Source organism: Lissotriton helveticus, chromosome 12 (assembly GCF_964261635.1).
Source record: "Lissotriton helveticus chromosome 12, aLisHel1.1, whole genome shotgun sequence".
Lineage (NCBI taxonomy): Eukaryota > Metazoa > Chordata > Amphibia > Caudata > Salamandridae > Lissotriton > Lissotriton helveticus.
In genome coordinates, this window is record NC_136073.1 from 573,594,121 (window position 1) to 573,611,307 (window position 17,187).

Consider the following 17,187-nt stretch of genomic DNA (forward strand, 5'->3'; position numbering starts at 1 on the left):
CGCCAATCATGAGGACCAACAACACATTCCCATTGGGTACTGAGAAACCACCCAGTCTCGCTCACTCATACACCGACATTTTGAGCCTGAGTTTACCAACTGGCGTTGGCTGCGCTCGAACTCCCAACCTTTCAGTTAGTAACCGACGCCGCAAGGACGGCGCCACAGAGGCTGAAAATTACGCCAATAGAAATTAATCTCCTTTCTCAATCCCTTTCTCGTGTGAGTTCAAACGGGCCCTGCAATTGACGCCTCTAAAAGTGAAACTCCGGGGTTTTGGTCGCATGTTGAACCTTTGCCACTTCCACTGTAAGCGTTAAAAGTTGATTCACTGTCTATGTTGCAACCTAAATTTTATCATGTAAATCCCCCTCTTATTCACGTGTCCTCTTGATGCGCAACCTAAGTTGATCTTTGCCAGGCTAATAACAGCTCCCGAAACTTCTCGCCCCCTCGTGACCACGAAGGGTGCCACGACCTGAACTAATCCGAGGCTAAATGGGGAAGGAGGCTCGGTCCCCCGGTACAGTCGCAGCCAGGACCGGGGGTGGCACCAAAGGGGGGCCTTAACTTTAAATGCGCGTTGGTGGCCCAGCCAGCTCAGCGCTCTTCCACGTCTTCAAGTAAACATGGATCCTTAGCCTGCCGCACAGGCGTGTTGGGGGGGGGGGGTCGCCGAGCCCACGAGGAAGGGCTACGGCCTGGATGCCAGGGAATGCGGGCACCGTGCTGTCAGGGTGTAAGCAGCCGCTGCCTGCGGTCCCCAACCTTGCCCTCCCCCACCCTTGTCCTGCTCCTCTACCTCTAACGGACACACCCTCCAGTAGCAGGCATGTGCAAAGCAAATTGCACGCCCACTGCTTGCGGCGTGTTGATGTTAAACAGCTGCATGTGTATAGTTACCACGGAATCGTTGTCAGTTTATCGACCTCAGGAGGATGAAAGTGAATTGGCCCTGCCGCAATTGGAAGCGGTAACCAAATTCGTGGAGTGGAGGTAGAAGCAGTCCAGGGAGAACTAGGGGGTGGCGGAGTGAAGGTAGAAGCAGTCCAGGGAGAACCCTTTGACCAGATGGCGCCCCTGACCAGATGACCACAGTCAGACCAGCGCGGTCCCATCTCCAGCCCCACGCTGATTTGCTGGCCACCGCGAATCCACAGAGACGCACACAGCTGCCCATCTGACCCCCGCGCCCCCGGCACACCGAGGGTGCCGTTTGCGACGTGCCGAGACGCCCCGCCCCTCCCCCTGAGTGGGAGCAGAGACTGCGGCAACCCCAGCGAGGAGCAGCAGTAGCCAGAGCTGTCCCAGCAGTGAGAGTCAGGATACGGACCTCACCAACGTTTGGCTTTACTTTTTCTGCCTTTCCCCCGGCACACCGAGGGTGCCATTTGCTAAGCGCCGGCACACCGAGGGTGCCATTTGCGAAGCGCCGAGACACCCCGCCCCTCCTCCTGAGTGGGAGCAGAGACTGAGGCAACATCAGCGAGGAGCAGCAGCGGCAGGAGCTGCACCAGCCCATGCACACAACCCCCGCTTGGCCAGGCGCACCGCAGCGCCGCTGTTTGCCCCGACCACGCTGCTAACAAAGGGGGGGGGGTTGCCTCACCGCCCGTGACTCCCCGACGCTGCTGGCCCTTCAAATGCGGCCGGCGGACCCCACGCGGAGATCAGCGCATATGTAAATCGCCCCCGTTGATCAAGTTGACAAATTTGGCGGCGGTTTGCGACCCATTGTATTTGCAGCCAGTGGCGGGTAATTCATCGAGGCCACTGTACCCTTCTCGTCGCGCGCATCACCCCCGCCATATTTATGTTGATGGCTTGATGGCGGCGGCGAGACCCAGACGGTAAAATCAGCCAATTTGGCGGCCGTTTGCAAGACCATTGTATTTGCAGCCAGTGGCGGGTAATTCATCGAGGCCACTCTACCCTTCTCGTCGCGCGCATCACCCCCACCATATTTATGTTGATGGCTTAATGGCGGCGAGACCCAGACGGTAAAATCAGGCAATTTGGCGGCCGTTTGCAAGGCCATTGTATATGCAGCCAGTGGCGGGTAATTCATCGAGGCCACTCTACCCTTCTCGACGCGCGCATCACCACCACCATATTTCGTTGATGGCACGGCAGATAACCCCTCCATCGCGCGCATCACCACGACCCAGGCCGCAGATAACTCCCACAAACAATGGCGATCGGCCATCATTGCACTTGATGACGGCGGCGGAGCACATACGGCGAGCAACGTGAGGCCCGCATGATCCCACTGCAGTTCTGCCCTGTACTGTTGCAGCGGGGGAACCTTTCCGTTATTGTACATTCGCCTCACCAACACCAATCTGATTTTGGTGACAGAGGCGGGCCCCACGCGGTAATTTTGGTGGCGGGCCCCACGCGGCGTAGCATATGGCCCCCCTTCCCCCGACGACCCTCCGCCACTTAGAACTCGCAACACAAATGCGACCGGCCACAAAGTGGGATCTGAACCCACGCCTTCAAGTAAACCATGCCCCGAACGCAACGCCTTAGACCACTCGGCCAAGTCCAGCGCTTGTGCCTTGAGCGGCACCCGTGCACAGCTGCAATACATTAATGGGAGAGAGCCAATCAGCTTTCATTCAAGCGAAGCGAGGCTCATCCACAACGTAGGGGAGAGCCCGGTACTCGAGTTAAAGTCTGCTTCAATCTAATGTTTGCACAATTCGTAGAAGGCTTTTAATTAATGGCGGCCGCGTGCAAGGGCGGCCGCGTGCGGGTGATCGCCTGCCATTCTTAACAATCCTTGCCAAGGGCTCGGGCCTACGTACCATGCTATTCACGCATAAAGCCAGACATCGGGGTGTTAATGGCGGCCGCTTGCATGAAACTCACCCCGGATGAAAACGGGTCGGCAGGGCTACAGGGTTAAAGGCGGCCGCTTGCAAGCACAATGACACGTACCTCGAGGTAATGCAAGAGCGGCCGCGTGCGGGGGGTGATCGCCTGCAGAAGTTGCGCAATTAAACATGCTATTCACGCATAAAGCCAGACATCGGGGTGTTAATGGCGGCCGCTTGCATGAAACTCACCCCGGATGAAAACGGGTCGGCAGGGCTACAGGGTTAAAGGCGGCCGCTTGCAAGCACAATGACACGTACCTCGAGGTAATGCAAGAGCGGCCGCGTGCGGGGGGTGATCGCCTGCAGAAGTTGCGCAATTAAACAAATAAACGGTCCTAACGTTATGGCGCAATTAAACAATTAAACGGTCCTAACGTTCCATGCAATTTACGAATGAAACGGATCTCGTGGTAATGCGAAAAAAGCGTATCCGTTTTCCGCTGACTTCCCCCTTTCTTTTTTCCGACAGAAACACTGACTTGAGGAGTTAGCCAGCCGAGCCGCTGTTTCTCTCATTTCCAAACACCGCCGGAGAACAGCCACAGCACTGCGAGCGGAGCCGGACAGACAGCATTGCACACCAGACCGGCTGCATCGGAGACACTTAAAAGTAAAACCGAACAGCGAGCGGGGGAAGCCTGATTCTGGTTGAGTACACACGCCTCTTTAATTCTTTCTTGTGTAAACTGTGCTCGAACATGCTCCGCTGACCGCCGGGCATTGCAATCCGACAAAAGGGAGCCCGCGGCCGCGTGCAGGGGTGATTGCCTGCCGAAGGTTCCAGGCAAGCCCTTTATTCTGGGGCAATTTAAACCACTAAACAATGTGCAGCTGGGACCAGTGGCGGCGGACCCACAGTAATCACCTCACAATTGTAATAATCCCGCCACAGCTAATACACCGCGGTACGATAACTCCCGTACAGCAGCCTCGCATTCTCCCGCCTCGCTCACAACCTCGCATCCGCGCTAATCAACAACGTCGGCCTTCGGCCGCCGTGCTGAACGACGCGAGCACCTGCCACGCAAAATCGGACCATGGGCTCCCCCGTGGTAAACCACGCAGCCCTGTCGACTCGGCTATTACCGAGGACGGGGCTCGGGGGGGAGGCCTTGAATGATCCCTTACCTCGATGTTAGAGTGAATTTGCGGGCCTCGCGCCCGGCGTCGTGGGGGGAAGTGAGGGAGCGGAGGGGGCTCGGGGCCTGAGACCGGGCTGGCGCGGGCAGCCGGGAGCGACCGACGGGGACAAGGAGCGGCGGCAAAGAGGGCGCCAAGGAGGAAGTGCGCCCGTATAGTCAGCAAGGAAAGGGGGGTGGCCTGATGTCCTGCCCCGCCCACCCACCCTCCCCAAGGCGGGCCCGCGGTTCCCTGCGCACTACTACGGGGTTTGCCCTCCTATGGGGTCCCCTGCAGGGACCGCGGGCCTCCCGCAATCTGCCTACAGTAGCAAGCAGTATCTGTGCATCAAAGATATGTGGGTGCATTTTTGACAATACAGTGAGCTGTCTGTGAAGTGGACGACATCCGTTGTTTAATCAGAATTGGTTGTTGCTCCCTATACATTAAATGAAGCAACCTGGGGGAGCTTGCTGGGTCTGAAGGGGTACTAAGGCAGCAGAATTAACACTGCCGTTAATTTAACCGTTTTGCTCTACACTGCAATATTTTAGCTTTATTTAAAGCATTACATGTGAGCTGTTGAGAAAGTCAATTTATTACATGAGCCTTTCCAATAAGAATTGCGATTATGTAAATTTATTACAGATTTTGGGATGGATAATGCACCAGTTTTATTAACGTACCAAAATCCATTAATTAAATTTGTTAATTTGTTTTACGCCTCACTACTTTCAAATTCCACCAACCGCCACTGCTTGCCGGACAAGGAAGGTGTGCAAAAGCATAAGCCGCAGAATAACCAGAACACCATAGATCGCAAGCTACACACGAGCACTGAGCTTGAAAAATAATAATCGTACTAAGTGACGAAAAGCAACAGCTATAATCAAAATGAGATAAGAAAAGGGAAAAGGAGCACTAAGCTCTAAACTGAGTAATATACTAAGCAGAATACTCTTCAATATCAATGTAAAGAACGTAAATATAAGAAGATCTAAGGACATGGGTATGAGGCACTAAGCTGTCAATATTTGAACCAAACCACACAGGGAAGTATAGAAACTCGATATCAGCACTTAGCTCTTTGAAATAGTATGAAATCCCAATGGGCACTGAACTGAATGCTCCCAAGCGACTGAGTTTGTCCTCATGTAAAACGATGGAAAAAAACATGACTGAAATAAAAGGCAATATTCCAGATTAGAGAACTGAACTGAATAAACTATGTAACCAAAAATTATAACAAAAAGTAACGGACCACAAAAATACGGTTGTAATTTCTTTAATCGCTGTAAAATAAACTAAGTGTCCCAGAATGCCTCATAATGGGCTACACTGGGAACCAATATAAATAGAGAAAGAGATAATGGACTCACGATACTATGAGCAAGACCCGCTTGGTTGAAACGCGTTGGTGGTGCGTTGGTGGTGGATGTCATGAAATTTGCACTCATGCAAATAAATCTATATTGAGGCAATTTATTCTCTTGGAGTGCAGTGAATTTCGATTCTATTTGGTGATACATACATGCGAGGGACAGTCCACCCTCGACAATGGCACCCACGGACTAGTCATTGGTGAATATATATATATATATATATATATATATATATACATATATCCTTAAGAAACAAAATCCCATTCGCGCTCTCGGATCACTACTGACACAGGAAACTTCAAGAGTTTGTTCAGCAAAGTTGGGGGTGTATTACAGTCATAAACCCATCGGGATGCGTTTCGCCACCGAAGTGGCTTGTTCACACAGCGTTAACAAACAAAGCCAAGTCAATACATACATTTTCATAGGTAATCAACATGGTAAACAAGCTCTGACATAATTTCGAGATGTGTATATGTGGGTCCCAGTAATGTTCTACATAGTGTATTTGTCTGCCTCTATGTTGGATATAATTCCATAATCGAAACCCAGGCAGACTACACTTTTTCAAATAATGTGGTACTCTTGGTATGCCAATGTCTCATAATTATGTCAGAGCATGCGTAGATGGTAACTAACCAACATAGTTGACCACAAATACCACAATCCCCTGCGTATATAGATATCATACGCAGCCCTACCGGATGAGGGATTAGACACGTCCATAATGCAGCCCGATAGATTCTGAAGGCGCGCTTTATTGGTAATACACAACTCTTTGCAGGAACTGTCTATGCAAATAACGTGTAAAGTATAAATGCTCGTAACATGTGGGACACACAGAGGGAGTGGCAATGTATTATGTGACTACTCACTTTACAAAATGGCGCTCACAGTATAGATGCCAATACTTTGATGTGTAACTTGAAGTCCTTTCACCATGTTGATTACCTATGGAAATGTATGTATTGACTTGGCTTTGTTCGTTAACGCTGTGTGAACAAGCCACTCCGTTGGCAAAACGCGTCACGGCAGGTTTATGACTGGAATAAACCCCCAACTTTGCTGAACAAACTCTTGAAGTTTCCTGTGTCAGTAGTGATCTGAGAGCGCGAATGGGATTTCGTTTCTTAAGGATATTGTTTACCGGTTCTCTCCGCCGGTTTTGCGCCACTCCTTCAAAGATTGAGAGTACTAAAAGGAGTATCTTGGACAAATATATATATATCTATAGATAGATAGATAGATAGATATACACACACCACACAAGTCGGCCTCAGCTGATGGGGACGAAGCACCCCATTAGTAAAACACAAAAACACAGTGCTGCAAGCAATTCACGGTGTCACCACATTGTTTATTTTTCAAGTGAAGAGTGGCAGCAGAATGAAAAAATCTTTCCTTTCCTCTGACGCGTTTCGTCAGTCACGCCTTAATCACAGAGTTGAAATTCCACAATGTCCTCACACAGAGGCTTTAACTCTACTTCACCATGTGACCTTGAAGCCAAAACGTACAAGTCCCAGGATACATCTGTATAGTTCTCGTTCTCACTGTGCTATGGTGAGTATTCATGTATTTCCATAGTGGCATTTACTCCATCTAAGAAAACACATTCCATAGTTTAGTACTGGCTTCAGTACTTTGTTTTTGTTTTTTTGTGTTTTACTAATGGGGTACTTTCTGAGAGAAAGGATTAAAAGGAGAGGCCACTCCCTCCCCACACCCTACTACACACACAGTCATCTGAGAGAGAGGTCTGAAAGGAGACTGACTCCAGGTACTCTTTGGAAAATTAGAGAGGAATGGTCACCCACGCAAGAGGCAAGGCCCAATCCGGCATGAAAATGCTCTTAGACTTTCAGCAGCGTTTCTGTAACCCAGGTTCTTATCTACCAGCTTTAAAGTGGAAGTTTGTTAAAGTGGTTTCCAGTGTATGCAAATCACTCATCTTGGCACCTTCCTTCTTGACTCTTCAAATTATATTGTCTTTCAGAAAAAACTTCAGTGCGCGACAGATGAATCTAACATGTTGGACAGAGAGATCGCTCAAAGACATGATATGCTCCGGAAAATTGAAATAGAGACCCAACAGGTAGAAGAGGTAAGTGAAAGTAGTAAGAACAACCTAAGAGCTGCACCAAAGTATGACAAACTGTGCATGGTAACAGGCAGAGGCAAAGATTGTTATCAAAAGTGTGAAGTAGCTTTACATCAAAGCAGCGTTTTAACGGGTTGACTTGTTTATAGGAGAGTCTGTTTGGTTAGGGTAGAGAATGGTGGAGCAAGTGATGTAACCTATTGATTACTTACCAGGTATATTGATTAAACTGTGCCCCACTGTTCCCCATTACTGTCCTTTAGTATGGTAGGGTGAGTCCATCTCCTACAATACAGTCTCCTTTGTTTGCCCTTTAAGTGTTTATATGTATTTAGCTCCACCCCTTGACCTGAGCACCATTATACATGGTCCTTCACCCATACTCCTCTTTAGTGTAACCAAACAGAACTAACATTAGTAGAAGGGCAAGTCTGGGTGTCCAAAAATGAGAGACGATGCCCATCAACTGCAGCCACTGGCACAAATTAAGCACTGATTGTCTACAAATGAAAGCTAGGAGGATACTCCCATATAACCCTTTGCATGTCATTTACGGCTGGTGAGACAGCGAGGGGAAATAACTTTTCCCAGCAATTAGAAGCATTCTGGCAGACCCACGCCTCCAGTCAAACCCCTACATTGCAGTTCTTATATGAGTGATTTTTAGCACTGTGAAACAAACACAGCTTAATCTATCCGAATGTGTAGAATAAGGGCATTAACTACTGGTCTAGAGATGAGTGAAAGTGCAGAGTATTGACAATTCAAAAAAAAAAAATGAGGCGGGTTTGAGTGTCTGCATGTGTAGGATGAGGCTGGGAGAGGGAATACCAAACGAACTTTAATGTGTTATTAGCCACATGCTGCTCAGAATTAATACTCGTCAATTGCCCTCCCTTCATTATGCTTCTCTGCAGGTAATATATAGCCCTTATCATCCAGAGAACAGAGCAATACAACTGAACGTATACCTTGAACTTTTTGGAACTTCTTGACAAATCGTTTTGGTTAAATATAGTTATACTGTTTGTTTTTCGTTGTTATTTTAATTTTAATTGTTATTGGTACCACTTATTGATTTCTGCATTCTACACCGACTCTGAGAGTTTAACCGTTTTTTGATGGGCTAATAGTACTAAAGGTTAGTAGTGATAAACATGTGTGTTTCCTGACTGCGAATTAGCCCCTGGGTGTGGCAGTTCTGTGCCAGGCCTGCTCTCCCTCTCTGTTATCAGTAAGTCAGAAGTAATCATCTGCTGTGTTCTTCAGAGGCGAGCAGCTCGAGGCAGAAGCCCCTCTAGCGATTGGCACTTCACGAAAGTGGAGCAACGTTTAAAGAAGCACCAGTCAGTCCTCAAAACTATTTGATAATGATGAGACTATAAGAATTATTTCTATCTTTTAAAACAGCTACCACTTCAGCAGTGGAATTAGTTTTTTTTTATAAGCACACCAATAAGAGATTTTACTGCTTTAGGCTCCTGGGCCATACTTGAGCATTGTTGCAGCTGTACTTTTACCCAATAGTATACACGGAAGTACAACACAGTATGGAGTATAATGAAATGGAAAGTTCCAGAAACATCAGTAGAATTGCTGGACTACACCGGATAAAGAATCATGGTCACTTTTCTTTGTGGCTTATCATGTGTTGTATTGCATTATTTTTGAGGAATGCTGGAACTTGATTTTTACACTCCAATTCTGGGTACATTTCTCTTGTGAGCTAACGATGGAGCCAAATAATCAATTATACAAGTATATTAATTTTAAACCATGTTTTAATGAAATTCGTGTTGATGTGGTCTGTTAAAGTCACACTTTGTGTCTCATTGTTCAAACAGCAATTCCAGAGAGAGCCCTTAACAAAAACAGGGCGGTTAATCACTTTCTCCCATTTCCAGGATGGGAGGTTTTTGCGTCTGGAGCTTGTTGGCCTAGTTTCTGGGCTCTGGGGTTGTGTAGCCATTTCTGAGTCAGGCCTTGAGGTGTTGGGCGCGTGACCTGCAGAAGCCCCTCAGTGATACAAGCCATGTCTTTAGAGCTAAGACAGGCCCTGTTCAGTCCAGTTGGATCATCATAATATCAACTATGCAGGCACCCAGGAGCTACTTCCAGCTCCTGTGCTCTCTTTTGAGAGATCTCTAGGTTTCTTAAGTGCTTGTAATCAAATCAAATCAAAAATGTGCTTTATTCGGTTTTCATTTTAAAACACGGAAAAAACATAAAAGCAAAATTTTACAAATCACATTTCACATTATTATACAGTTCATCTTTTTTTTAAACTTTAGCAGCATTTTAAAATTCTAAAAATAATTAAAATCTGAGACATAACAGCAGACGTTTAAGTGGGAAAAAAATCATATGTGCTTCCTATGTTTGATGGTACACTTCAGAAATAGGGCAATATATCTCGCAAAACAGTCATTATCTAGAAGCTGCAGAATAAGGTAGGCCGGACGGCATTCATTGCCTCAAACCCCATTGTTTTAAAATGGGTTTGATCCACCTTCTCCCCTGTTCTAAACAAAATTTACAGAACAGGACTACGTGAAGTGCTTGTATCTTCGCGAATCATATTTGGAAAAAATACACAGAGAGTGGAAGAATTGCCTAAAATCTCCGTTAAAGAACTTGTCTTGCTCCATTTGCCTCCTGCAGGTGCGAGACAAAGCAGAGACCCAGAACAAGAAATTGTGCCGTCAGCTGTCGGATTATCAGGTGCCGCCTGTTTTCGACTATGTGCAGGACAAAATGGAGAACACTGACCTGGAGAAGAGCATCAAGGCTTGGGAGAGAAAGGTGGAGATTGCGGAGGTAAGACTGATTTTCCACCCTCGCTTCCCTTCTTATGTACAACTACAAAACCAGAGTGTAAAGGGCAACACCGTATGTGTGGAGAAAACAACCTAAAGGCATGCTCAGAATACAGGTCTCTTGACTGTCAATTTCAAACACTAGCTTTGCTGTGTTCACACAATGGTGGTTGTTTTCATTCAGAGAAGCTGCGATCCATCCCATTTCTGGAAAAGATTAATTTAGCTGTGTGAAACTGTGCCTTTGGCCATTGTATGGGGTTCAAGGGCACACTATTTATGTTGTTTGCAGTTTTCTATTGCACAAACCTGGCTCAAGGGCATTAGAGCACTCTACATAAGAACCAGATGTGCGTGTGCGGAGGCCGGGAATCGCGTTCCAAAGTCATCAGCTCTGGCCGTTGGGCCACATTTCCTCCCTATCATACAAAGGTTTTATTTTAACTTCTCCATGGATGTGATTTGTCTCAAGTCTCATCAATTAACCTTTCAGTTTTTGCTTGGTTTCTTCTGCCGTTGTCCCAATGAATGATTTTATTTATACCTAAACATTGCCAAATAACACTAGAACATAGGTTTAGAGACCGCACCAAAGCAAATGTATCATGTGTTAGATTAATAAGTAATGATCAAAAAACAATAAACAGCTAATGATGTTTCACCATATCCTTCAGAGATTATTTCCATCAGTTTGAAATGTTCATACTCCAGGCTTTAGTACAGACTGTTTTGTATTTCACTAATATCGGCCATTTTCTACTTGCATACTGAAGGAACCCAACCTGCCTTACGCAGTCATTAAACACTGAAATAGTAGGAATGGGGAAGTCTATGATGTCAGGGGGAGGGGGGGTAATAATCTTGAGAGCTGCTAGTGCAAATATTGGAGCTGGGAAGTCCGAGGCAGGGGAGGGGAGGCTGAGGAGTTATTCATTGAGGAATGGGTAGCACCGGGAGCTTAAAAGTATGACTTGGAAAAGTGGGTGATTAAAAGGCGTTGATGTTGGAATCAGTACTGGGATACTGATGAGACATGGCTTCACTGCAGGGTCAAAAGAAACCAGAGGTTGCTCTGCAGAGTCCAGTAAAGACTATTTTAGGGAAGCAAACGAAGAAAGAATAGAGGGAGATGGAGGCAGGGGCCTGCAGACTTCTGATGCTGAGACTTGACTGGCATCCTAGAGACTTGAGGGTGCTTGTGGGTCAAGGTCAAATGAGGGGACAAATATCACTCCAGATTTAAGAACAGGGAAGACTAATAGAATTTGGCAACATAACTCAACAATGTGGAGGCATGACTAGTTTGGGAAGACATTACTGCAAGACTCTTGAGACATGAGTGTAAAAAAGGCAACATGTCAATTTTTTAAGGAGATGTAAGAGATAAAGACATAGGATTGCAAATGATAAATGTGTATCAACAGGTAGTACATCACAGAATGTATTTATGTACGCATGGAAAGGAATACCCACATTGATACTGTTTTTTGTTACAAGTCTGTTTTATTTTGAAACAAAGCCCCCGGAGGGGCACAAATACACAGCGTTAAGCCCACAACCTCTTATCCGAGGCCGGCCGCGAAGAGTGCGCAACAGTATTCGTTAAGTCAGAGTAATGAACACAGCGCCGTGCCTACAACCCCGAGGGGCCGGCCGCGTGGCTAAGAAAAAGCTGTTGAAGGTGTCCAGCGCTAGGAAAACCCCAATCACAGGTCAGGGGGAGAAGATAAGAGAGCAACAAGCCCAATAATTACTAAGGGCCCAACAGGGGTCCAGAAGAACATGAGAGTTCGACAGAAGAGCGAGAGAAGCGGAAAGCGAGAAGGAAGTAAGGCAGAGACAGAGAGTAGAAGGGGAAGACGCTAGTAGGGGCGGCAGGCAGGTCTGCGGTCGGGGAGCAGCATTAGGTAGCAGGGGCATGCCTCCGGAGCTCAACTAGTACAGGAGTCTCCTACGGGAGCAACCTAGTAGGGTCAGTGGGGACAATGCCATCCTCAAAGACATGTAGGGTCCTGAGTCTAGTGGGCATGTATCGTGCATGCTCTGTAGAACACATATAGCGCACCAGGGGCTTCCAAACTGTTTCGAAGCGGGTGGGGCGCATCTGGAGTCGCGCCGTTAGGAGCTCCATTGTCAGGACGTGCCACAGCCGCACAAACCAGGAAGCTATTGGAGGAGCGTCAGTTTTCCTCCAATACAAGGCTATGAGTTGCTTGGCCGCACCGAGCATCTGTAGTGCTACACTCCAGTCGCCACGGGTTAGGGCCTTAAGATTTGCTGGCCTAATACCCAACAGGATCGTACCTATGGCTTCAGGCAAAGGGAATCCCAGCACCCCCCTGATGTGGCTAAGTACCTCCTTCCAGAAGACGGTGAGGAGCGGACACGCCCACCATATGTGCACAAAATCCCCCGTCGCAGCCCGACACCTCCAGCACAGCGGCGAAGCATTGGGGAACATCTTATGGAGTCGCAGGGGAGTGTAATACCATTGAGTTAAAAGTTTATAGGCATTTTCTCGTTGCGGGATGCTCCGATACACTTTAGGGATATCTCTCCACACCGCCTCCCATTGTGAAGGCGTAATATCCGCATCGACCGCCTTCTGCCATTGATGCTGATACGGATGAGTTTGAAGGAGGGTTGGGTGTTGTAGGATGCGGTAGATCTGGGAGACCAACCGTTTCAAGCCCCCTAGGGTGCGTGCCAAGTGCTCGAAGGGGGTGAAGGCGCGCGTAGCAGCCCAGTACACAGAATCACCAGAGGCCCAGTGTCGCAGTTGGACGTATTGTAGCCGCGCAGCAGGCTGCAGGTGAAACTCCTCGCAACAGTGGTCGAATGACTTAAAGGAGCCCCCATCAAACAGGTCACAAAGCACCCTACAGGCCCCCTGCACCCAGTTCTCAAAAGCCCGGGTTCGATGGGCCGGCGGGAAGTGAGGGTTTGGTGCAATGGGGGTATGCGGGGACGGGAACGTTGTTAGACCCCTAGAAACAGCGACGGCATCCCAAATGTCCAGCACCGTTTTCGTAGGCACTGCAAGGTACACACTTCTGGAGCGGGCCGCCCGATGAAGCCATGGTAGGTCCCAAATGGTGCGTCCCGTCACCGCCCTGTCCATGTGCAGCCATCCTTTTTCACTCTCGCGCACTCCCCATTCTATTACAAATCGGAGGTGCGCAGCCCGGTAATAGTGGACCAAGTGAGGACAGGCTAGCCCCCCCCTATCGCGTGGGGCCATTAGAATTTTCTGGGAGAAACGGGGGCGCTTACCACCCCAGATAAAGGAGATGAGGTCGCGCTGCAAGCTCCGTATGCAGTGCAGCGGGATGGGAGTGGGGAGGCATTGGAATACGTATAGAATTTTGGGGAGGATCGACATTTTGACTGCGTGGAGGCGGCCTAACCAGGACAGCATTAGGGGTTTCCACCGCCGCAACTCTTCCAAAACCTCCTTCCGGCAAGCCCGCCAATTAACAGAGCTCCAGTCTTCAAGGGAGGGGGTCAAGGTGAGACCCAGGTACTTAATGTGTCACTCGGCCCACTGATAGGGCACAACCTCTCTCAGGGCGGGGAGCTCGCCCGACGGTATGGTAAGGTTCAGGGCCCAGGACTTGTCATGGTTAATCTTGAGACCGGAGGCTCTTTCAAAGAGGCAAAGCACTCTATGGACTGCCGGTAGGGAGTCCCGCGGGCGCGTGAGAGTAAGAATTAGGTCGTCCGCGAACAGCGCCACCTTGTTGTCCCGCCCTCCGTGCACTATCCCGTGTATGTCCGGATCTCGCCGTATGAGCTCCGCGAGGGGCTCCACTGCAAGAGCAAATAGGAGGGGCGAAAGGGGACACCCCTGTCTAGTGCCCCTGTGAATCGCTAGGGCCGGTGTTAGGTCCCCATTAATTCGAAGCCGAGCATGGGGCCCTATGTACGGAGCCATAGTTCTAGCAATCATCTTTGGACCCAGCCCGAGTTTGCGAAGCACCGCTCTGAGGAAGACCCAATCCACCCGATCAAACGCCTTCTCTGCATCCAGGGAGAGAAGGCAGGCCGGAATTTTCCAATGTCGCACCTTCCCCACAAGATGCGCAAGCCTGCGTACGTTGTCTGCCCCTTGGCGGTCGTGAATAAATCCAACCTGGTCGGGGTCCACAAGCCACTGCATGTACGGGTCTAGGCGTTGGGCGAGAAGCTTAGTGTATATTTTGAGATCTGTATTAAGCAGGGCAATAGGGCGGTAGGACGCACACAGACCAGGGTCCTTTCCAGGCTTCGGTATGAACGCAATCTCTGCCATGCCCATGTCACAAGAGGGGCCCAGCTCCTCCGAGAAGGAATTGAACAGCCTGAGGAGGTGAGGCCGAAGCTGGACCTGAAATGTGCGATAGAAAGACAGCGGCAAGCCGTCCGGACCCAGCGTTTTCCCCAGAGGCAGGTTCTGGATCGCCGTTGCGATCTCATCCTCCGAGATGAGACGCTCGAGCTCCGTCGCATCCCCAGCCGATAACGTCGGCCCCTCATAGTCGTCCAGGACGGCTGCTATCGCATCCGTCGACACAGGGTCGCTCCTGTACAAGGTTGTATAATAATCCAGAAATGCAGTCTGCTTGGAGGTCTCCGAGACCACCGTTGATCCGTCCGGCAGTTGGACACTAGTGATGTGGGCCTTAGCAGCACGTGCTCTCAGCCTTCCCGCCAACAGTCGACCCACTTTATCGCCTCCCTCAAAGTACTTTTGCTTCAAGGCCAACAGGGCACCTTCCGCCTTGTTGGTGCGCAGCAGTCGTATCTGCCCTCTAAGTGTGGCCAGTCTCCTTCTAGTCTCTCGAGTCGACCGCTCCCGATCCTGCATCTCAGCTTTCTTGATATCCGCAGCCAACTCAGCCTCCAGTTTGCAGGCGTCTTGCCTGCGTGCGATCGCCAGGGAGGTGATATGCCCCCGGATCGTGGCCTTGAAAGCATCCCAAACCACCGGGAATGGCACGTCCGGGGTATCATTAGAAGCAAAGTAGGCTTCTATGGCTTCTCGGATGCTATCCACATCGTCCGCGTCTCGAAGGATACTCGGTGGGAAGGACCATCGTACGGCTCTCGCGGGACGCGCCGCCGGGTCCTGGAGACACATCTCAACGTGAGCATGGTCCGACAGAGAAATATCCGAGATGGAGGCACCTAGCGTGTCGCGGAGCAGCCCCAGCGACACGAAGAGGAAGTCTATACGGGAGTAAGACCTGTGGGAGTGCGAGTAGAAGGAGTAGTCCCTAAGGTTCGGGTTGTGATAGCGCCACACATCGAATAATCCTAGATCCACAATCTGTTTGCGCAGGGCAGATGACATTACCCCGGAGGCGTTAGAGGTAGCACCGCATCGGTCAAGATCCGAGTCCCACACCAGGTTGAAGTCCCCCCCCAATATCGTGTGCTGATCTCCACAGGGTACCTGCTCCCTCAAGAGTGTCTGGAGATAGCGGTCTTGTAGCTGGTTAGGAGCGTACACATTGCATAAGGTGAATTTACGTCTTCCCGCGCATACCGTAACCTTGAGGAAGCGCCCATCCCCACTCTTAAAGGGCCGGGAGTCTCCCCGCCTGAAGCCAGTTCTACATAGTATGGCCACCCCCGCAGTTTTGGTGTCCGCTGCTGCCCAGAACTGAAGAGGGTATTTGGGGTGAGCCATGCGGTGCGTATCCCCCTGCAGTAAATGGGTTTCCTGGAGATAAATGATGTCGGGGTCTTGGTGGAGAAGATATCGCCAAACCTGCTTACACTTATTAGGAGAATTCAGGCCCTTGACATTGAGTGATATAACCTTCAGGGTACTAGATATAGTCGCAGCCATAGCAAACGTCAAACCGGGGCCACCTATACACCCTGTTCCCACCAGCACAGAAGAAGGGGACCAAAGGAAGATGCCAAAGATCCCGCTCCCACCACCCAGACAACGGTCGCCACCCCAGCCCCGCCCCACCACCCGCCATACCAGAGGATAGGAACAGAGGGGAAGGCCAGGGAGAGGAAAGCAAAGAAGAGAAGGAAAAACGGAAGAAAAAGAGAGAGAAAACAGCCAGAGGCCAAAAACGCCCCAGACATATCAAGAACAGAAGAGGCCAACAGGGCCATATCGGACTACCCCAGTCACAGGGCATCCTCTACCCGAGGGTTTGGACGCACACAGGAATGTCACTCCCTATGGGGTAGTAGAGGGGACACCCACAGGCAGAAGAAAAGACCTCGGCCCCGGCATCCCTGCCGCTCGAACCAGGATCAAGGGCATCATCTGGCTAAGCAGAGCAGTAGGGCAGGTCAATCAGTATCGCACTGCCCTCGGAGGCAGACCAAGCCATGGAAAACTAACATAGCCCTACTGGGACCAGGTCCATCCCGCAAGCAGCTCTAGGGGGGCCCACACGTTGGAGTCAGGAGCAGGGAAATCGTCAGACGCAGATCAGGGCGAGGCGCCATGGGAGCGTGTGTCGCCCATGACTCAAGGGAACCGGGATCCGGCTGGCTAACTCAACTAGGTGCAAGAGTCCAGGCATCCACTAGGGCGTCGGCAGATGGAACCTGCCAGGACAGCTTCCCGAATCGAAGATCAGCGGCGCTTCCCAGAGCGCCGGAAGGGGCCATCAGAAAGGATGTGGCAACACGACCCGGATTGTGGAGTGGGCGGAAGAGAGGTCTGGCCATCCCGATCTTTCTCTAGGGAGCGGATGTGCGCAATGATGTCCTGCTTGGCCTGTGACGCGGTCTTCTCATCCACTGGGGGGGAGCGGCGGAGTCGCCGAACCCGGGTCCAGTCCGGGCGGGCAGGTGCCCTCTCCTTATGCTGGGATCTTGAGGGGCTGTGGGCCGGCGACTCCGGCATCTTAAGAAGTTGCGCCGCCTCTCGGTAG

The 17,187-nt window shown here is 50.0% G+C and overlaps 1 protein-coding gene across 1 annotated transcript in view; it reads left to right on the forward strand.

The window, feature by feature from the left end:
* The window catches only part of CFAP263 (cilia and flagella associated protein 263), a 133,386-nt gene that overhangs the window by 76,674 nt on the left and 39,525 nt on the right, over window positions 1–17,187 (forward strand). Inside the window, exons 7-8 of the mRNA XM_078671213.1 lie at window positions 7,380–7,487; window positions 10,146–10,301. Of these exons, the coding sequence (XP_078527339.1) occupies window positions 7,380–7,487; window positions 10,146–10,301 (264 nt within the window). The remainder of the gene's footprint in view (window positions 1–7,379; window positions 7,488–10,145; window positions 10,302–17,187) is intronic.